The 18,688-nt window shown below is 37.8% G+C and overlaps 1 protein-coding gene across 2 annotated transcripts in view; it reads right to left on the bottom strand.

Annotated features, from left to right (window-relative positions):
- HIBADH (3-hydroxyisobutyrate dehydrogenase) overlaps positions 1-18,688 on the bottom strand; it is a 104,685-nt gene that overhangs the window by 10,340 nt on the left and 75,657 nt on the right. For both annotated transcript variants that reach the window (XM_007129554.4, XM_028489959.2), the window contains exons 5-6: positions 3,833-3,966; positions 2,192-2,268 (exon numbers count right to left, since the gene is read on the bottom strand). In XM_007129554.4, the coding sequence (XP_007129616.1) occupies positions 2,192-2,268; positions 3,833-3,966 (211 nt within the window). The remainder of the gene's footprint in view (positions 1-2,191; positions 2,269-3,832; positions 3,967-18,688) is intronic.

The raw sequence follows: 18,688 nt of genomic DNA, 5'->3' as shown, positions 1-18,688 counted from the left end.
AGACAAGAGCAGAAGCAATCATTTTTAGGACTTTCAAACCACTGAGAATCTCTGTAAGATAAACCGATAAAATCCTAATGTCATGAAAATAAGCAATTCATTAGTACAATGTAGAGCACCATAAACTTACAAATTATTGTAACAGTTAAGTAAAAACAATGAGTTCCTGCTTTGTGTTCAGAAATATATGTGTGTGTGTGTGTTTGTATGTGTGTAAATATTTCATTTACACACATATACATCAGTAACAGTAATATATAGAGTTTTAGAAAAATTAAACATTGAAAGTTTCATATTTCTAAATATTGTTTTTGTCATAGTGGATCAAGGCCAACAATAAGGGAAAATCTGTTTATTGCTTCTGCTCTTAATACTGCTGTTTCGAATTTTATCACTTTCTTTTCTCTTTGATAATAAACTTACTCTAGTAGCCAATGTGTACATTTCATTGTATACATTTTATTCATTTGATTCAACTGATTTTCATACTATTCTTTATTAGCTGGCTTCTGGAGTTAGACTTCCATAAGCACTTATTGTACAAAAACTTCATTTTAGAATGATCATCTAATAAGACTTTTGCTAGGAAAATGATTTGAGGAATGCTAGAGGATGCCTAAGGAACATTCTGATCCAGTGGCGTTTAAAGTAAGAAGCAGAATATAAAATAAACTGGCAAAAAGAGAGGGAAATTTCAGTATAGTATATAACCTAGGCTTTTACTTTTTTTATTATATACTCATTTATATCCAGAAAAATGAAAACAAAATTCTAAAGATGCAAATGCATACTAATGCTCTAATCCTACTGTCAACACCAATTAATTTTGCACGCAATTTTGGTTCCAGAAATTTACATTTTCCTCCTCCATAAAATTAATCTAGAGGATGAACATAAAAACAAGTTACTAGTAACCGGTTTTTCAATTATGATAAGTGACCCATAGCCTAAACTGGCTACAATACAGACATAACACTCTTAACAGCTTCTTATATACCACCAGTTTTATTAAGGCTTTGTACAAATATGCCTTACCATCTTACAGACATTCAATTTTAAAACGTAGATGGTACAGGATATTGATAAACCAATTAGCGCTGATGCAAAGCAAATTCCTCTTTTGTCTCAATTACAACATGACAACTTAATAGGTCAAGACAGTTTAACATCTGAGACAAGGGCAATTCAATAAAACAACAGCATCTTGATATGGTAATTAAGAGGAAATGTGAATCCATTACTGTGTTTTAAAAAATATCTCAAGCACTTTGGCTCTTTTTATTGCTTTCATCAAAAGCTATGGTATGAAACACTACTCTGATTTGTGATATATTTGGCAAGCAGTTTGGGGACGTGTGAAGAAAACACCTCAGTAAAAGCATCTTTCTCATTAAGCATTTTCTAAAGTAAGAAATGTATATTTATTATATTCATGAAATGCAAAACATCCAAAAAATTAATTAGGTGATTAACCATATGTAGCATTCCTAACCCGAAAGATTAAAGGCTAAAATTAAGACATTAACCTTAAGCATTCTAAAGGATGATCACCAACGTACGAAAAACTGAATTACTGAATCACTTTCAGCAAAGTATGAATGCCATTTTATTTCAATGAAAAGATATATCCTTAATGTAAAGTAACAGAACCCTAGGGAAGTTAAAATGAAAAGAGTTATGCATACGAGTTGCAGCTTTACGAATGCCATCCAGTTTATCCTGAGAATAAACAACCAAGAACCCTTTTAGTGTAGATTTTGGGGACTATATTTAAAATAGATACATAAAACCAGTCACATGGTAGCATAACACCTGAATTCACTATACATTAAAACTGTATTTTATACAAATTTGTCCTACACTGCCAGAGATTGTTTAAATTTTATAGTAAAAGTGTCTCTTGCATTTCGACATAATAGAAGAAATGGAGCTCCCATATAAAAAGGATAATGTAACTTCAAATATAAAGCACAATACATTTTATGGCTTATGGCAGAGAGCACTCATGCTCTCCAGGGTCCTATTGGTCGTCCAATAAGCAAAGTCTATTAAAGTTCAATAATGAAATACTTTCAAAATGTTCCTGGATCAACTGATTTATCTCTCATGAACATTTGTTTTCAACATCAGAAAATCAAAACGGAAAGCTCATAAAAACTGTTAGTATATGAAAATGTACTATTCAACAAACCTGATTCCCAGATTCATAGCTTCAGCAGTTCCAATCATACTAATAGCTAACAGCAAGTTGTTGCAGATCTTTGCAGCCTGAAAATAAATTGAGTACATATTAAATATCTTTATTTTCAAGCTATAAGTCACAGAAAGATTTCTTCACCCTATTCCACGTTTCTAAAAGTAACAGCATTCAACTGTTGATTCTTTCAAAGGAGGAAAGGCACTTGGTGCTTCAAGCCTCCCTCTGAGCCTAACACAAGATCCCAGAGCAGACTGGGAGGGGGTCCTCTTCCCCTAGGGAAGAGCTCTGCAGTGTGGCGACTGAGCTACTCCTATGGGCCCAAGCACAACAGGGAATACTGATTGATGTGGCACAACTGCTCCTTCAGGAATGAAGCTGACATTCTAACTGGGGAAACAGGAGTAACACACCAAATGAAAAGGCAATGAACAAGCAAACACAACTAAGTGGTAAACTGTATGGTAGAAACTGGAAGACAGAGACAGTAGGAGTTCAGAGAAACCAGATCACTGAGGGCAGGTGCAGAGAGGAAGCAGAACCTGAAACCATCTCTCAGAAGGCCAGGCAGGATTTAAATAGGCAAGAGCGGGAAAGAAGGAGAGCAGGGAAAAAAATAAATACACAAGGGCATGAGATATTCCTGAGAACAGTAAGAAAATTGACTCATGTGCGGTGGTTTTAAGGAATGAGGAGAAGTTTGATAGTTAAGACTGGGTCAAGAGCTATGGAAGCTAGTGTCCAAATTTGACATGGTACGAAATAGGGATCTATGCAAAGTGTCAGAACTGGGAAACCTACGATGATACAAGCATCTTGATGGAGTTGGTTTTGGTTACAATGTTGGCAAAGTGGTAAACCTGGTATCCAGAGATCTACTAGGCCCTGTGAGCACTAAACAAGGTGTGAGATAATGAAAGATTGAACCAGGTAATGCGTGGAATAACCAAGATAGCCAACAATGAGAGCCACTGAAGCAAAAATCAATAGAACCTGGAGACTGACTGGACAAGGGAATGGAGACAACAGATATATCTAAGATCATACCAAAGTCCTGAATAAGATAAACCTGGTACCAGTGACCAGGACAAAGCATGAAGAGGAGTGAGTGACAGTGTGTGTGTTGGGTGGGAGGGGGACAACCAGTTTGATTTCAGAGTTCATTGTAGTCATTTACCTCTACCTGATTAGAGGATCGATATAACACATTTCTTAATGAAAATGATCTGGTTTTTTAAGAAAAAGATTAAAGTGCATAGGTTACTTCTACCCGACAGTACTACAAATAGAGCTGTGGCGAGCAATTACAAAATTAGAGGGAAGATGACAGCAAATCAGATAACACGAGCACTTCATATAGAAGCCGTTTTAAGGATAATTTCTCTGGATAAATATGTCAAAGTCTGAAATGATGGAACTTTTGATGTCTTTTAAAATTATTGGCTTATCTCTGCTTACTTCCAACAGGAATGATGGAAAACTAACTCATTCCAAATTAATTTAAGAAAATCTGAGCAAACAAAGAATCCATAGATTGAACAGAGTAAGGAGGAATCAAATTGCGGTCAGGAAAGAAAAATGAACATTAGCTGATTCTACATCATCAAGTCAGTGTCACTGCTGTGCAAACGTTACCTGCCCAGTTCCGATGGCTCCACAATGCACCACATTGGAGCCCATGCACCCCAGAAGCTCTTGGGCAGCAGCAAATTCTTCTTCGACTCCTCCCACCATAAACGTGAGGTTCCCAGACCGAGCAGCTCCCACACCTGAATAGTTTGGGGGGTAAAGGGACAGAAGAAGAGGGATACATTTCTTCAAGTGTTTAAGTATATTATAAAATTAGAGAAAATCCTCACATCAAATGAACACACCTTGCCTCCAAGTTATATTTATGTCAGACGTAAGCCTCTCTTGGAATATTTTAAGTATCATGTCAAGTATCATGCAGGCTACTTATAAGCCAAAAGGGACGTACAGATTCAGTCAAACTCCACATTCATCTCAAATATTTTGGCACAATCATGAAATACCATGGGGATTTAAAATGTGGATTTTATTATTCCCATGCATCTCTTATTCTCCTGAGAAACCTATTCAGTAACAGAAAGTATATGAAAAAGATGACCTGTGCCCTGACCAGCCTGGGAGCAGCCAGAGGGGTCAGCTGCACAAGTCTGGATCTGGGGTCTCTGGCTCACTCGCTCGCTCTCTGCACACTATGTACAGATGAGATCTACAAAGAGAGGGACTTGTCTCTTTCTCCCATAAACAAGTAGGCATTTCAGATGGAAAGATTCTTTGTAGGTAAAGATTCTTTAAGGTAAAGAAAACAGCTGCTTAGCTAGACTGATTATTCTGATGTGCACTTTCTAATACTATTTGATTTTTCTTTTCCCTCCTGCTATACAGGCATGCATAGCTTGAAGATTTGGTAGGGTCAGTTCCAGACCACCCCCATAAGGTGAATATTGCAATAAGGTGAGAGTCACATGAATATTGTAGTCTATTCCATGGCAATAGCATTATGTCTATAAAAACAATGTACACACCTTAATTTATAAATTCTTTACTGCTAAAAATGCTAAGCATCATCTGACACCACAAGGTTACCACAATATTTGTCTTTTTAAAATAAATTATTGAAGTATAGTTGATTTACAATGTCATGTTAATTTCCGCTGTATAGCAAAGTGATTCAGTTATACATATATACATTCTTTTCAAAATTCTTTTCCATTATGGTTTATCACAGGATATTGAATATAGTTCCCTGTGCTATACAGTAGGACCTTGTTGTTTATCCAGTCTATATACAATATAATGGAAAAACCCAATATTTGTGAAGAGCAATAAAATGAGGTATGCCTGTACACCTTTTGGGCAATTCATTCTTAGTGATATGTTAGGAAGAAGAAATAAACTTTAACATTGGTTTGGCCACTCCTTAGCAAAGGTTTGATGTATGTTCACTAATGGAAATGACTGGAGAAGCAACTTCTACTTCAGCATAGAAAATATGGCCTAGACTTGTCTTAAAAAGGAAGTGGGGGGGAACTTCACTCATCTAAATTTTTATTAACTATAAAATAAAACCGACAGCATTATTACTACTTTTAGCATTAGAGAAATCTTCATTCATAATTTTCAAGTTAGGTTTTGTTGTTCACAACCAGGAAAGTGTGTGGAAGAGCTATATTAGTACAATTTTTGCCTTTACAACTTATTTATAATACAGCTAGGAATAAAAAAATCATAATTGGGGCTTCCCTGGTGGCGCAGTGGTTGAGAATCTGCCTGCTGATGCAAGGGGCACGGGTTCGAGCCCTGGTCTGGGAGGATCCCACATGCCGCGGAGCAACTGGGCCCGTGAGCCACAACTACTGAGCCTGCGCGTCTGGAGCCTGTGCTCCACAACAAGAGAGGCCGCGATAGTGAGAGGCCCGCGCATCGCGATGAAGAGTGGCCCCCACTTGCCGCAACTAGAGAAAGCCCTAGCACAGAAACGAAGACCCAACACAGCCAAAAATAAATAAATAATTAAAAAAAAAAAAAAAAAAAAGAAACCATAATTGTACTATGTATCAAAACTGGCCATTCGAATATAGACAGCTGCAAGTAATGGCCTACTTTTGAATTTAATTTATTCAATGAAATACAGTTTTTAATACATAAAAAGCCAAATGAGATCCTTATCTCATTCAAATTGTGAATATTTTGCTACTGCCAAACCAAATAGCCTTTCTATTTTACAGTTCATGCTATTTTTAACTAATTATTAAAAGCAAAAGAAGTCAGCATTATGTTAGCCAAACAGTGTTGGTAGAGGAAGTGCCCACGTGTTATGAAAGCCTGAGATGCTTACATATGGTTAAATTACATTATTTCACAATATTTTCAGACACTGTGGAACTATGTACAAAAACCCAATTATAAGAAATGCTTTTAATTAACTCATCTGTGTCATTTGAACATTCTGATAATGTTGAAGTTTAAGTGACTGTCATTTCATTAGTTTCTAATTTACTTCACCAAGATGGTGGGATCATTAATGTTTTACAATTATTTTTGCTCAATTTCTATGGCCATTTTAATTCGAACCACATAACCAACCTTACTCTAAATCCTGTTGCTCTGACCTGGAGAAATTATGTAGACGATATAAGTCAAAGCTTACAAACAAATCCAGCACTATCCATCATAGGTCAATAGCTTTGTATCTAGATTACAGGCTGCTAAATAGCTTCAGAGAGTCATTTATTAAAGGAAAATGAATGCTGACAATGGTTCTCAGCTGGTTAATCTTTTGACAGGTGTACTTTCTCTCGTGTTCAAACATGTACTTCAAAAAGAAGAAATAAGTTACTTAAGAGAAGACCACAAAAGAAAGAATAATTCATCTTTTAATTCAGAAGTCTGTGGTATTTCCACTCCTTCCTCCTCTCATTATGGTAGTGTAATTATTTCCAACTTTATCATAATCTACATTCAAATGTAAGGGTCTGACTAAACTGGGTAATCTAAAATTTTGGCATTCCCTGGGACCAAATTCTAACTTTCCATGCATATTCAACCATATGACACTATCAAGGCTAGTCCCACTGCAAAGGTAAAATTAAGACCTAAGTTATCCCAAAATAAATGCAACCATTTTGAGTTTTGAAATAACCTATAGAAAGCTAGAACTCTAAAGCTGTGTAAGACATCTCATGGATTTCAGAAGACATTGTATATAAATACTTTGATGTCTATGAATAAGAAACAATAAATTACATTGCCATGCCATTTTAATTCAGGTCCACTCCCCAAAATGGGAAAATATGGAATACACAATTAGGCAGCTGAAAGAATATTGGGAGAAGTATTTATTTTACCTTATATCTTAGTAATTGTACATACAGAAACAAAATATGTCCTGTGCTTAATTTTATTACAGCATTTATACACCTTATTAAATTAAAATCTTTGACTTTCTTACTCAATTCCTGCGTGACACCATAAAGCACTCACTAGGTGAGCACTGGGTCATGTTTATGTCAGCATTCCCTTATCTGTCACAGTGCATGATACATTCAATAAATAGTTGTTCAGTAAATTAATTTATGAGCATGGAACAAACAGTAAAGGATCTGGAGATGTAACATCTGGTTTTGGGATGTGCTGGCTATGTTATTTGTTATTATAAACAAATTATATAACTTTTCTGAGTTTCAGTGTATAAACTAGGAAAAGCATTAATAACTTCTTCATAGAGTGGCTGTGAATATATGATGCTGTAAAATATAAAATGCTATTTAAATGTAAGGCCTTACTACTTTATAACCTGAATCTGCAAAGTGGGAGTTTTATCCTCACCTATATAATGCCTTGAGTCCTTTCCTATTTGGTTACCTAAGCCACTGTCTTTTCTAGGACAATTTTAGCCTCTCTGGCTAAACACTGGCTGGCTTGAGCCAATCCTATAAATAATGGAAGCAGGCTGGTCCAGATTAAGAAATACGGGACTTCCCTGGTGGCACAGTGGTTAAGAATCCGCCTGTCAATGAAGGGGACATGGGTTCTAGCCCTGGTCCGGGAGGATCCCACATGCCGCAGAGCAACTAAGTCCGTGCACCACAACTACTGAGCCTGCACGCTAGAGCCCGCGAGTCACATCTGCTGAGCTTGCGTGCCATAACTACTGAAGCTCGAGTGCCTAGAGCCCATGCTCCGAAACAAGAGAAGCCACTGTAATGAGAAGCCCGCGCACCGCAACAAAGAGTTGCCCCCGCTCAACACAACTAGAGAAACCCTGAGCGCAGCAGTGAAGACCCAATGCAGCCAAAACTAAAAAAATAAATCTTAAAAAAAAAAAAAGAAAAGAAATACTAAAGTGGTCCATAGCCAGTGATATTAAGATTACAGTGAAGACCTCTTGTAAAACCTTTCAAAAGCATCATAGCGTGGGAAAATGACAAGAATGCTGCATTTGTTTGGTTTTACTCAATCAGCAAAATTAATTTACTAAGAATCAAGCCCATGGTAAGCCCTAGGGTTATAGATGAATAACGTATGTCCCTGATCCAGCCCCTTCTCTCCTTAGCCATCACCACTACTTGGGCTGAGCCATCACCATCTCTCACCTGAATTACTGCAATAGCCTCCTACCTGATCTCCCTTTAGCTCTTGCCTCCAAAGTCTATTCTCCATAGAATAAAGGATCCAGAGGGATCCTTTTAAAATACAGCTGACCCTTGAACAATGCAGGGGTGAGGGGCACTGACCCCCCGCACAGGTGAAAATCTGAGTCTATTTACGGTCAGCCCTCTGCAGCTGCAGATTCAACCAACCATGGATCGTGTAGTACAGTAATATTTACTGTTGAAAAAAATCTGCATATAAGTAGATCTCCTGTTGTTCAAGGGTCAACTGTATAAATCTAGTTCATGTTCCTTCCCTACTCTCCAGACTCCAAAGTGTCCCATCACTCTCATATAAAATCCAAAGTCCTACAAAGCGGTACATGATGTGGCCCTTGGCTACCTCTCCTATCTCATTTCATACCATTCTCTTCATTACTCTCTGCTTTCCAGCCACCCTGGCCTCCTTGCTGTTCCTGAAACAGGTCAAGTAAGTTCCCATCTCAAAGCCTTGCACTTGCTTTTCCTTCTGCCTGGAATGTTCTTTTCCTAGATATTTATGACTTGTTTCCTTTATTTCATTCAGGTTTCTTCTCAAAATTCACCTCTTTAGAGAGGCCTTCCCTGACCCCTCAACCTAGAGAGGCCTTCCCTGACCCCTCAACCTAACAATCTAAAATGGCATCCTGCCACTCTCTGTCCCCTTTTCCTGATTTAATTTTATTCACAGCATTGATTACCACCTGTTTATATTAACACCTCTATTTGTTTCTGATCTGTATTCCCTACATGCAAATTAGCTCCATGAGAGCAGCAACTCTGGCTTATTCACCCCATATTCCCAGTGTCTGGTACATAAGAGATGCTCAGTAAATACAGTCTGCACTTGGAATGTGACCATTTGAAATCCATTCCTCAGTGGTTCTCAACCCTGAGAATGACAAAGAAACAGTCCTTGCCCTCAAGGAGTTTGACAACTAGTGTTTGTGGTGGTGGCAGTGTGTGGGTGTGGGTGTATGGAGATGGGAAAAGAGATAAGGAAAACACAAATATGATGAATAATAAAAGACTGTTAATGCATGCTACAGGAGAGGTATACACATAGTTGTAAGGAGGTTCAAAGAAGAAAACATCAGCAGCAAGTATCTATTCAGTGCCTTTACCAACTTGCTAGATCTTTGTGCTAGGTACCATGATTCAGGGAATAAGCATATTTTCTAAATGAAAAATTAGGACCTGTTTTCTGGTATTAGGAGACTATCTGAAATACAACTATTCCAGAAAGTCCAAAACGTAAGGTCATGATAGGTATAAAACACAGTCTTTGCCCTCGAAAAGTCTAACATATAACTAGGAAAAAGAGACATATACTCAGAAGTAAATGCCAAAAGGTAGCGTCGTATACCAAGTGTCAGGTGGATGAGGACAATCACCACCGTATCTCGATTCCCCCTTTCCTTCTATTTTTCAACTTCTATCATCAAAAGAATAATCATTCTCAGAAAGAGAAAGGGTGAAGAAGCAAATAAGAAATTGTTCTCAGAGAGTAACGGTCTTACTGTTAACTGTCGGTAGGTCTGTGAAAACTTTGATAAGAATACAGGTATTATGAATCCACTTGTAAATTGTGTTCAGAGCGGTTTCAAATAACATGAACTGAGCAAATAATTTTGTCTATTTATACAGACACTGAGTTCTGCCTGTTATCTAAATGTACATAATACCCTACCTCTCTTTACAACAGATTTGAGTTTGCTTACTAGAACAAAACAATCAGAAAACTGAAAATCAGAATTAAGAACAAATACCAAAATGAAACCATAAGATTTCACAATGAATTTCAAATACAGATCTCAGTTTTTTGGCAAACCCTATTTGGGAGAGAAATAAAGCAGTCTCAAGGAAAACATAACTTATCCTTGAACTAAATTACATGCTTAAAATATTATTTGGAACTTTATGCAGGCGACAGTAAATGAAGTAATGGACAATGTTCTTCATATTTTTACATCAAAAGCAGTGATAATTTTTTCAAGTTAAACTAAGCTAAAACTCAGTTCCCACTTTACATCATTTTCTGGCTAATCTTAGCCTTGTACCTGTAATATAAGTCAATATTAATATTAATAACCTCATTCTAATATTTTATGTTTATCCTAATCTTTGGCATTTTTATTTGACAGAAGAACCAAAACAGGCTTAAGTCTTAAGTTATGCATTAACATGAACGTAACCAGCAGCTGAAGACATTATTCATTATTCCTCACCATTTCTATATAGTCTCACAGTTTCTATTTTTCCATTAAGTAAAAGTTATTTTTTCTGAACTACTTAAATGTTTATGTTTCGGCAAAAAAGAGAACTACATAATTCACTGTATCTTTCCCCCTCTTCTTGAGTTGCAGGAAGCAATAACTTTCTCTTCTTTCTCCTTAAATGGTTTCTGATAATTTCATTTTTAATATTCTTCTCAATGAATTCCAACCACTCCTCTGGTTTCCTCATCTACCCCCTGCAACAGAACCCACTATGCAATGCATACTGGAAACCCTTTACAGTGGCTCTCATGTGCAATGACTTTTCATGCATCCATGCCTTTCCTGGGCTGTTCCCTCGTAAGAAATTCCCTTCCCTTTCTTCTTTGCCTAACTCCTGCTTATCTTTCAAGACTCAACTCAGGTCAACTCTGAGAAGCAGTGCATGACCATGACCCCCTTCTTCTATTCTTATAACATTCCTAGTGATACCTCTAATAAAGCACTGACACTAATCAATGATTTTTCTGGTGTCTTGATAAGATCCTTATAGGCATGAGCTGTTTGAATCTTAGCATCCAGCATGTGTCTGATAAACATTCATTGTCTTTTTAGGAGGTAGGCAGAGAAGAAATCAATGATTAATAAAATGACCAAGAATAGTAAGACAATGTTTTCTAGCTTATCAAAAAAGCTCAACTTTGGAGCAGCATGATTCTCCACATGTGATAATGGCATTTTCACTTATTGCTGAATAAACATACATAAGCATAAGTGCACATGTATGGAGACATTATCATGAAGACTTAAAAAATGAACTTGTGATCTGAGTTAAGTGACCTGGAGTGAAGGTCACACCACTTGGACCAGTTACAACACCTCTCAATCTTGGTTGCTCCATCTGAAAATGGTGACATAAAAACACTTGCCATACTTAATTTGAAGCTCAAATGAAAGAATACATTGGAAAGATATTTTACACAGTTATTACCCTGGTATTATAAAAAATATAATTAAATATAACAAAAAGTAGATCTACTCAGCTTGAATGTGTCGAAGACTAGCCTAGCACTAGCAAAGACCTGAAATATGGAATTTAGCCTTACTGAGAAGCTGAACCAAGGGTTTTGATAGAAAAACTATTATGCAAGTGCAGGTAACTTAGAGTAACCATTTATAAGTCACAAATAAGGAGATCACTTTCGATACTATGACTCTTGAAAGAAGTCTTCAAATCCAGAGAAGGAAGAGATGGAAATCTAAAAAGTACAATCGAGTTAAATTTGTCTTTAATACTGCAAAAATCCTGCCACCAAAGCACTCTCATTGATATATAGCAAAACGTAGTAAATCACTTAATTTACTCAAAAGAACTTAAATGTTTTAACCAGTCTGCCATCAAAAGAGATCAAGAAGAGGGCCAATGGGACTTAGGCTGCAATGTGAGCCATCTTTAAAATGCAATTGTTCTAATCATTTTCTACAGATGCAGCCTCACAAGGGGCTGCTGTCACAGGGACCATTTACGACTTGTTATGGTGTCTCTATTGTTTACCAGCGACATTCGCTGAAAAAGGCGACAGCTGGGACAGAAAGCTGCTACTCAACGAACAATATAATCTCGTGAAAGTAATCAACAAATTTAAGGGTGTTAATTAACTTTACACTTTATCATGTTCAATTAGTTGTCCTTTCTAGAAAAGATTGCCGTGCACAATCAGTTTAGAGCGTGCCGTGTTTGATTTGTAAGTGATCACTGTTTCTGTTTCAGAGTCCATGTCAGATGTTCTCCTGGGTTTTGGTGACACAGATGAATGGCTCTGCACATGTTAGGGGGTGATCTGGTTTAACATAAGCCAGCATAACATAACCCCTTGTTAACACTATTTCTGGCATTATCCAAGCTGGAAACGGAAAAGCAAAAACGTTCACTGCACTATTCTGGAGCCAGATAAAGTTTAGTTAGTTTTTCCTGAAATAAACATAGACACAAATACATGGAGAAATAATCAATTTTTCATCATTATTTTTCAAAATAAGACTTTTCTTTCGGGGGCATGTTTGGGATCATTTCCTCCCAGCAAGATCTCAAAGCTCTGCTGCATTATGCACAAAGCACCACTGTATCCTCAGCCTTTACAAAGGCAGATAGCCTTTTCCATGGCAGGTGAACAAATGCTAGGGATGTATTGTTAAGTACTAGCTGGTGTTAAATTCTAGAATGTGACTTTTAAATCCAGACGCTCTATTTTATAAGTGTGGGAAATCTGCAAGGGAGTATATTGATCTATGAATGCAATGTGTTTTTCTCTTACCTTTAATGCACCTGTTCCTACTGGCTAATAGCATAAGGAAAAGTTCATGACGCAGTCACAATATATTCAGTACTGCATTTTAATGAAAGTCACTGCAGTTCCTCTGAACTGATAAATAAAGCTTTGTATCAAAATATTTCATAAGTCACTGATGCAGTGAACAAAACCCAAATCTGAGGTTTGGCAAAAGGTGTCCATCTATAAGAAAACAGAAGCAACGGACATGCATCTATCTCTTTAAAAACAAAACAAAACACCCATCTACATAGGATTTTGAAACATCTTCATAAAGCTGCACCTTGCTCTTTTAGTCTAGCTGTTTCCCACATAATACAAATTAAATGCATACAAATAAACTACAGCTGGTTAGCTAGTTATAGCACACATAAGGACAAAGCTGAACTTCTTCAAAATAGAAAAGTTGTTAACTCTGAAAGCTAATAATGTCCTAAGTTAAATATTAAAGAAGGAAATTATGGGCTCTATCTGAAACAGCTGAAACCACAATACACAGCAGCAGAAAACATTAGTTTTCTGCAGAAGATCTGCAGGGAGAAGGGAAGTGGTCGATAGATCCTTAAATTGGAAGCAACAGCCATTCTTCTATCCCAAGTTGGCAGCTGCTACATTTGCAGACCTGGTTCATTATTTACCCATAATGACCATCAAGCTGCAGTCAAAGTCAGATCACAACAACTGTCAGCAGCTCTTTTAATTAGCCTTGTTTGAATTCAGATAAATATCACAATAGACCTGCTTATGCTGAAAGAGCAACAGAATGTTCCGCATGGAGCTGGGCTGGTTTGAGAAGGACCAACGCAGAAAAGAAGCCTTCAGAGTGGGGTTTTTAAAGGGTGGGGTAAATCAGAGAATGAAATGGTTTGCTTTTATTTTGAAAATCACTTTCAAAACCAATTCTCTGACATCCACCCCAGATCAAGATGGTACATAACATTGGATTTGCTATGAAACTCTAGCCTCCTAAAAGCTACATATCTGGAGCCCAAGGAGAAAGTTAACGATGTCTTGGGAGAATGTAATTTTTAAAACTCCATCTTGCAGATAATGTATCTTTCAGCTTTAAAAAAATCATTTTTAAAAGCCAAATAAGAAATCTGCTATTAAGCAGCTTGCAGCCTTTACATCCTTCTATTTTACTTTCTTTACAAGTTGCATAATTTGCAACATTTTTCTGTGATAGGAGTCAGATACTTCCCTGTACATTTTCTATACATTCCTTGCATTCAGCATTAACAATCACAAAGTATAGCAAGGCTAATAAACCAAATTGAGTAATCCAATCACTGCCATATTCCACAAACCCCTGGGGTTCCCCTCCATCTCCAGTTTGCTTGAGAAGAAACACAAGCATAACGATCATCCGTCCTCTATTTTATAGAGAACTGATTGTTCACATGAGTTCTGTTATAACTTTGGGGGAAGGTAAAAGAAGTGATGGCTGACAAAGAAGGGAGGGTAGACAATAAGGAGGAATAAGCAAAAGGCCAGGTAAACTCAGGATAGCAAGAAACTAAAGATTATGAAGGCTGTGCTAACAAGCTACACTCAGCTAACTGGGAATTATCATCTCCAGAACCCACTGGGGAATCCCTTGAGAATCTGGACTCTGGAATTGTGGGGCAGGCATAGTTGAAGAGGTGGCACTTCCAAATGTAAGCCAGACTTAGTTCACTCTGCCATTCTTTCCAGCCCCTTAGTTATTCAGTACCCTTTTGCCACCATTTCTATGTTGCATATCATATTAAGAAAGGGTAATTATCAGATCTGCATGAGGATCAAGGACACATTACTGTTTATACAGAGTTTAGATCTCACTTACTATTTCCTTATTGAGTAGAGAAACAATCCTATAGGAAGTAATAAAAAATTATTATATTTGTGGTCAACTTCAAGTACTAAAACCTACAGAACAAAACTTTTACTGAATGCTGTGAGACCAAATATGTGGTAAAGGCAACTACTGAATGTTGACGATGTAAGTGGTATGAGAACTCTTCACCTGGTTTCATGAGAATGAATCATGGCAGAAAGGAATGTTTCTTGCCCTACCTTTTTTTTTTCCCCCGAAAGTAAAGAATAAGCCATATACATCATCCTATCACAGATGACAGCCTTCTCCCTCCTCACCTCTTAATACAAACTACCTCCTGACTACACTCACAGCCAGCAGCTTCATTTTGTTCAGTATGCTGAGTACAAAGTCAACTTGTAAGTTCCAAGTCTGGCTCAGTGTACTTGAACCAGGATCTATTCTGTAAGAATACCAAAGAAAACCTCACGTCCGTTAGGATGGCAACTCTGAAACAAAACAGAAATATAACAAGCAATGGCGAGAATCTGAGAAATCAGAACCCCTATTCATTGTTGGTGGGAATGTAAAACGGTGCAGAAGTACAATGGAGTATTATTCAGCCTTAAAAAGGAAGAATTCTAACACATGCTACAACATGGATGAAACTTGAGGACATTGTGCTAAGTGAAATAGGCCAGTCCCCCAAAGACAAATGCTGTATGAGGTACCCAGAGTAGTCAAATTCATACAGACAGAAAGTAGATGGGCTTTCCAGGGAGAGGGGAAGAGGGAAATAGGGAGCTACTGTTGAATGGGTACAGAGTTCCAGTTTTGCAAGATGAAAAGAGTTCTGGAGATCGATGATGGTTTAGTATTTGCAACCACTGTACGTTTAAATTAAATAAGTAAATTAATTAGAATACCAAAGAAAATTAATTTTTTAATTGGTGGCATTCTGATTCTCACATACACCGAAAGATCAGAGTATTTCAATGAGATGCTATTAACTTCAGTATAATGAATTTTACAAATCATTAATGCAGTTATGTAGAGAAAATTGAAGACTAGAGTCTTATAACCTCCATTTAAAAAATACATAACAGTTAATGGGAAATAAGTAAGTGTACACAATTGAGCCAAATGGCTCAAAACTAGGATCCTCTAATTTTCAATATTATGCTCATTCCACTAGGCCAAGTTGCCTCCCCAAAGAAAAATGCACAAATTCTGATGAGAGATCAGCTAGGAGTTAAGGTGAAAAAGGAGACTGATCAAAGCACAAGGTCTAGGATCAAGAACTGGTTAAACTAAAAGCATAGGCTAAAGAAAGAAACAAATGATTTTAAGTCCATGCGGACTGGTACTTAAATTTAAACCACAGACATGGCAGCAAGGAAAAAAAATCCCAATATGTTATACATGCCATATATACACATGCCATCGTACATAAAAATAACACCTAGTGTCTTGACATAGTTGGGGTGAAGGGCAGGCATGTGGAACATGAGAAAATATAAAACAAAGTGAAATGGCTTCAAGATTCAAGAGAAGGCAATAATCCCAAGATAATACTACTTGGAAGCAGAGTGACGGTTGTCTGATTTGCCTAATTATGAAGCCAGATTTAGGCCAATGGGTTAGGGTTATTTAATCTTCTTCTAACCCAAAGGCATGAGACATGATGGTGCCTTTGTGTGAACTGTAAAAAGGTACCCTTCAGGGCAGATGACCCAGAAAAAGGCAGCCCCTTTGGGTGACCAAATCAGAAAAAGGCTTTACCTTAAACAGACAGAAGAAGGTGAGAACACCAAGTTTGGCATGTGGAGAGTAAACTGAATTTCACCCCCAATTCAGGTCTCCTCAGCAGGGCACAACCTGCAGAGCGTAACACCTTGAGAAGGCACACCAGACCTATGCGCCAGCTCCAGTTCTGACAGGACAGTGGTATTTTGGGTAAATCAACTGCTTTGAGCCTTAGAGCCCTCTCCTGTAAAATGAATCTCATCTCCAACTGTACCAATCTGTGAAAATGACAAGTTAATCACAGGCAATCCACATATCCATTCAGCATTACTGAACTCCTACTACAATCCACAGCACTAGGCTAAGCAACTTCAAGACAGGGTTATAGTCCCTTGGCCCCCAAATCTTCCAATGCAAAAATGTCCAATCTAACGAGCTCAGCATGTTTTGTCCCCCAGTCCTCCTCTCACCAGACCCCAAACTGGTTCTTCCTTCTGCACACCCTTCCTCAGTTAAGACATTACTACTATCCGCATATACTAGAAACCCCACGGCAACATTTCTCAAGGCCAGTTCCTCAGAACACTACTTCTACAGGATGTTTTTGGATGTTTACAGTGATGTGGTAGCTATGTTGTTTCTGGCCAGTAAGGTTTCCCATTCTCCTTCTGTTAACAAATCCTGCCTCTCTGGCCAAAGGGTTGCGCTCATACACAATAAGGGTACCCCATCCTCAGGAAAATAGTACCTAGTCCATGGGGCCAAGGAAATCCAACAAAACCAAGAGTTCTGTCCTGGGTTGCTAAGCTAAGGTTACTGAAGGCCCATGTGAACAGTGTCTGCAGTAAAAGATAATAAGGTTGACAAGCAAAAGCACAGCAGAAACTAGCAGATAATAAAGACAAAAAAGAGTGTTTTAGCAGCATCAGGTGCTCAATTCTAGTCACTAAAACCCTGGTTCTTGAAGCTCTTCTTTCAATTTGAGAGCTACCCTAGTAATTTCCTACCCTCCTGCCCCCAGTCTGTCAAACTGATTAAAGGTTCTGTGGTCAAATACATACTGGGTTAAACAAAGTTAAACAGATATCTAAGAACTTAAGGGCTTACTTTAATATGCAAATATGTACTTTGAATAGTTCCAAAAGGGGGACAAAGAATGCATCATTTCTCAAATTTATTTGAATACAAAAAAAGAGACCTCCTCAGAATTAGTTTTCTCAGGAGCTATGTCTCAGGAAATGCTACTTCAGTCATCTGACTTCTTTTTAACTGTCTATATCCAGCTACTAATTTCTGTCAATTCTGATCTGAAATTTCTATTTTTTTTAAAAATAAATTTATTTATTTATTTTTTTAAATTTATTTATTTATTTTTGGCTGTGTTGGATCTTCGTTTCTGTGCGACGGCTTTCTCCATTTGCGGTGAGCGGGGGCCACTCTTCATCGCGGTGCGCGGGCCTCTCACTGTCACGGCCTCTCCCGTTGTGGATCACAGGCTCCAGACGCGCAGGCTCAGTAGTTGTGGCTCACGGGCTTAGTTGCTCCGCGGCATGTGGGATCTTCCCAGACCAGGGCTCGAACCCGTGTCCCCTGCATTGGCAGGCAGATTCCCAACCACCGAGCCACCAGGGAAGCCCTGAAATTTCTATTTTGGTTAATATTTTCAGTGTGCTTTCTCTCCCCTTATGTTTAATCTTTTTGTATAGACTTTTTTTTTCTTACTATCTTTCCTTTTTTTTTTTTTTTGGCCATGCAGCTCGGCTTACGGGATCTTAGTTCCCCAACCAGGGACTGAACCTGGGCCCTTGGCGGTGAGGGCACAGATTCCTAACCACTGGAGGCCAGGGAATTACCTTTTTTTTAATAAAAGATGTTTGGTACATGACTCTTTTTGAATTATGGTTTTCTCAGGGTATACGCCCAGTAGTGGAATTGCTGGGTCCTATGGTAGTTCTATTTTTAGTTTTGTAAGGAAACTCCATACTGTTCTCCATAGTGGCTGTATCAATTTACATTCCCACCAACAGTACAAGAGGGTTTCCTTTTATCCACACCCTCTCCAGCATTTACTGTTTGTAGATTTTTTGATGATGGCCATTCTGACTGGTGTGAGATGATATCTTATTGTAGTTTTGATTTGCATTTCTCTAATGATTAATGATGTTGAGCATTCTTTCATGTGTTTGTTGGCAATCTGTATATCTTCTTTGGAGAAATGTCTATTTAGGTCTTCGGCCCATTTTTGG

Source organism: Physeter macrocephalus, chromosome 5 (assembly GCF_002837175.3).
Source record: "Physeter macrocephalus isolate SW-GA chromosome 5, ASM283717v5, whole genome shotgun sequence".
NCBI lineage: Eukaryota > Metazoa > Chordata > Mammalia > Artiodactyla > Physeteridae > Physeter > Physeter macrocephalus.
This window is presented reverse-complemented; position numbering and strand designations above follow the sequence as displayed.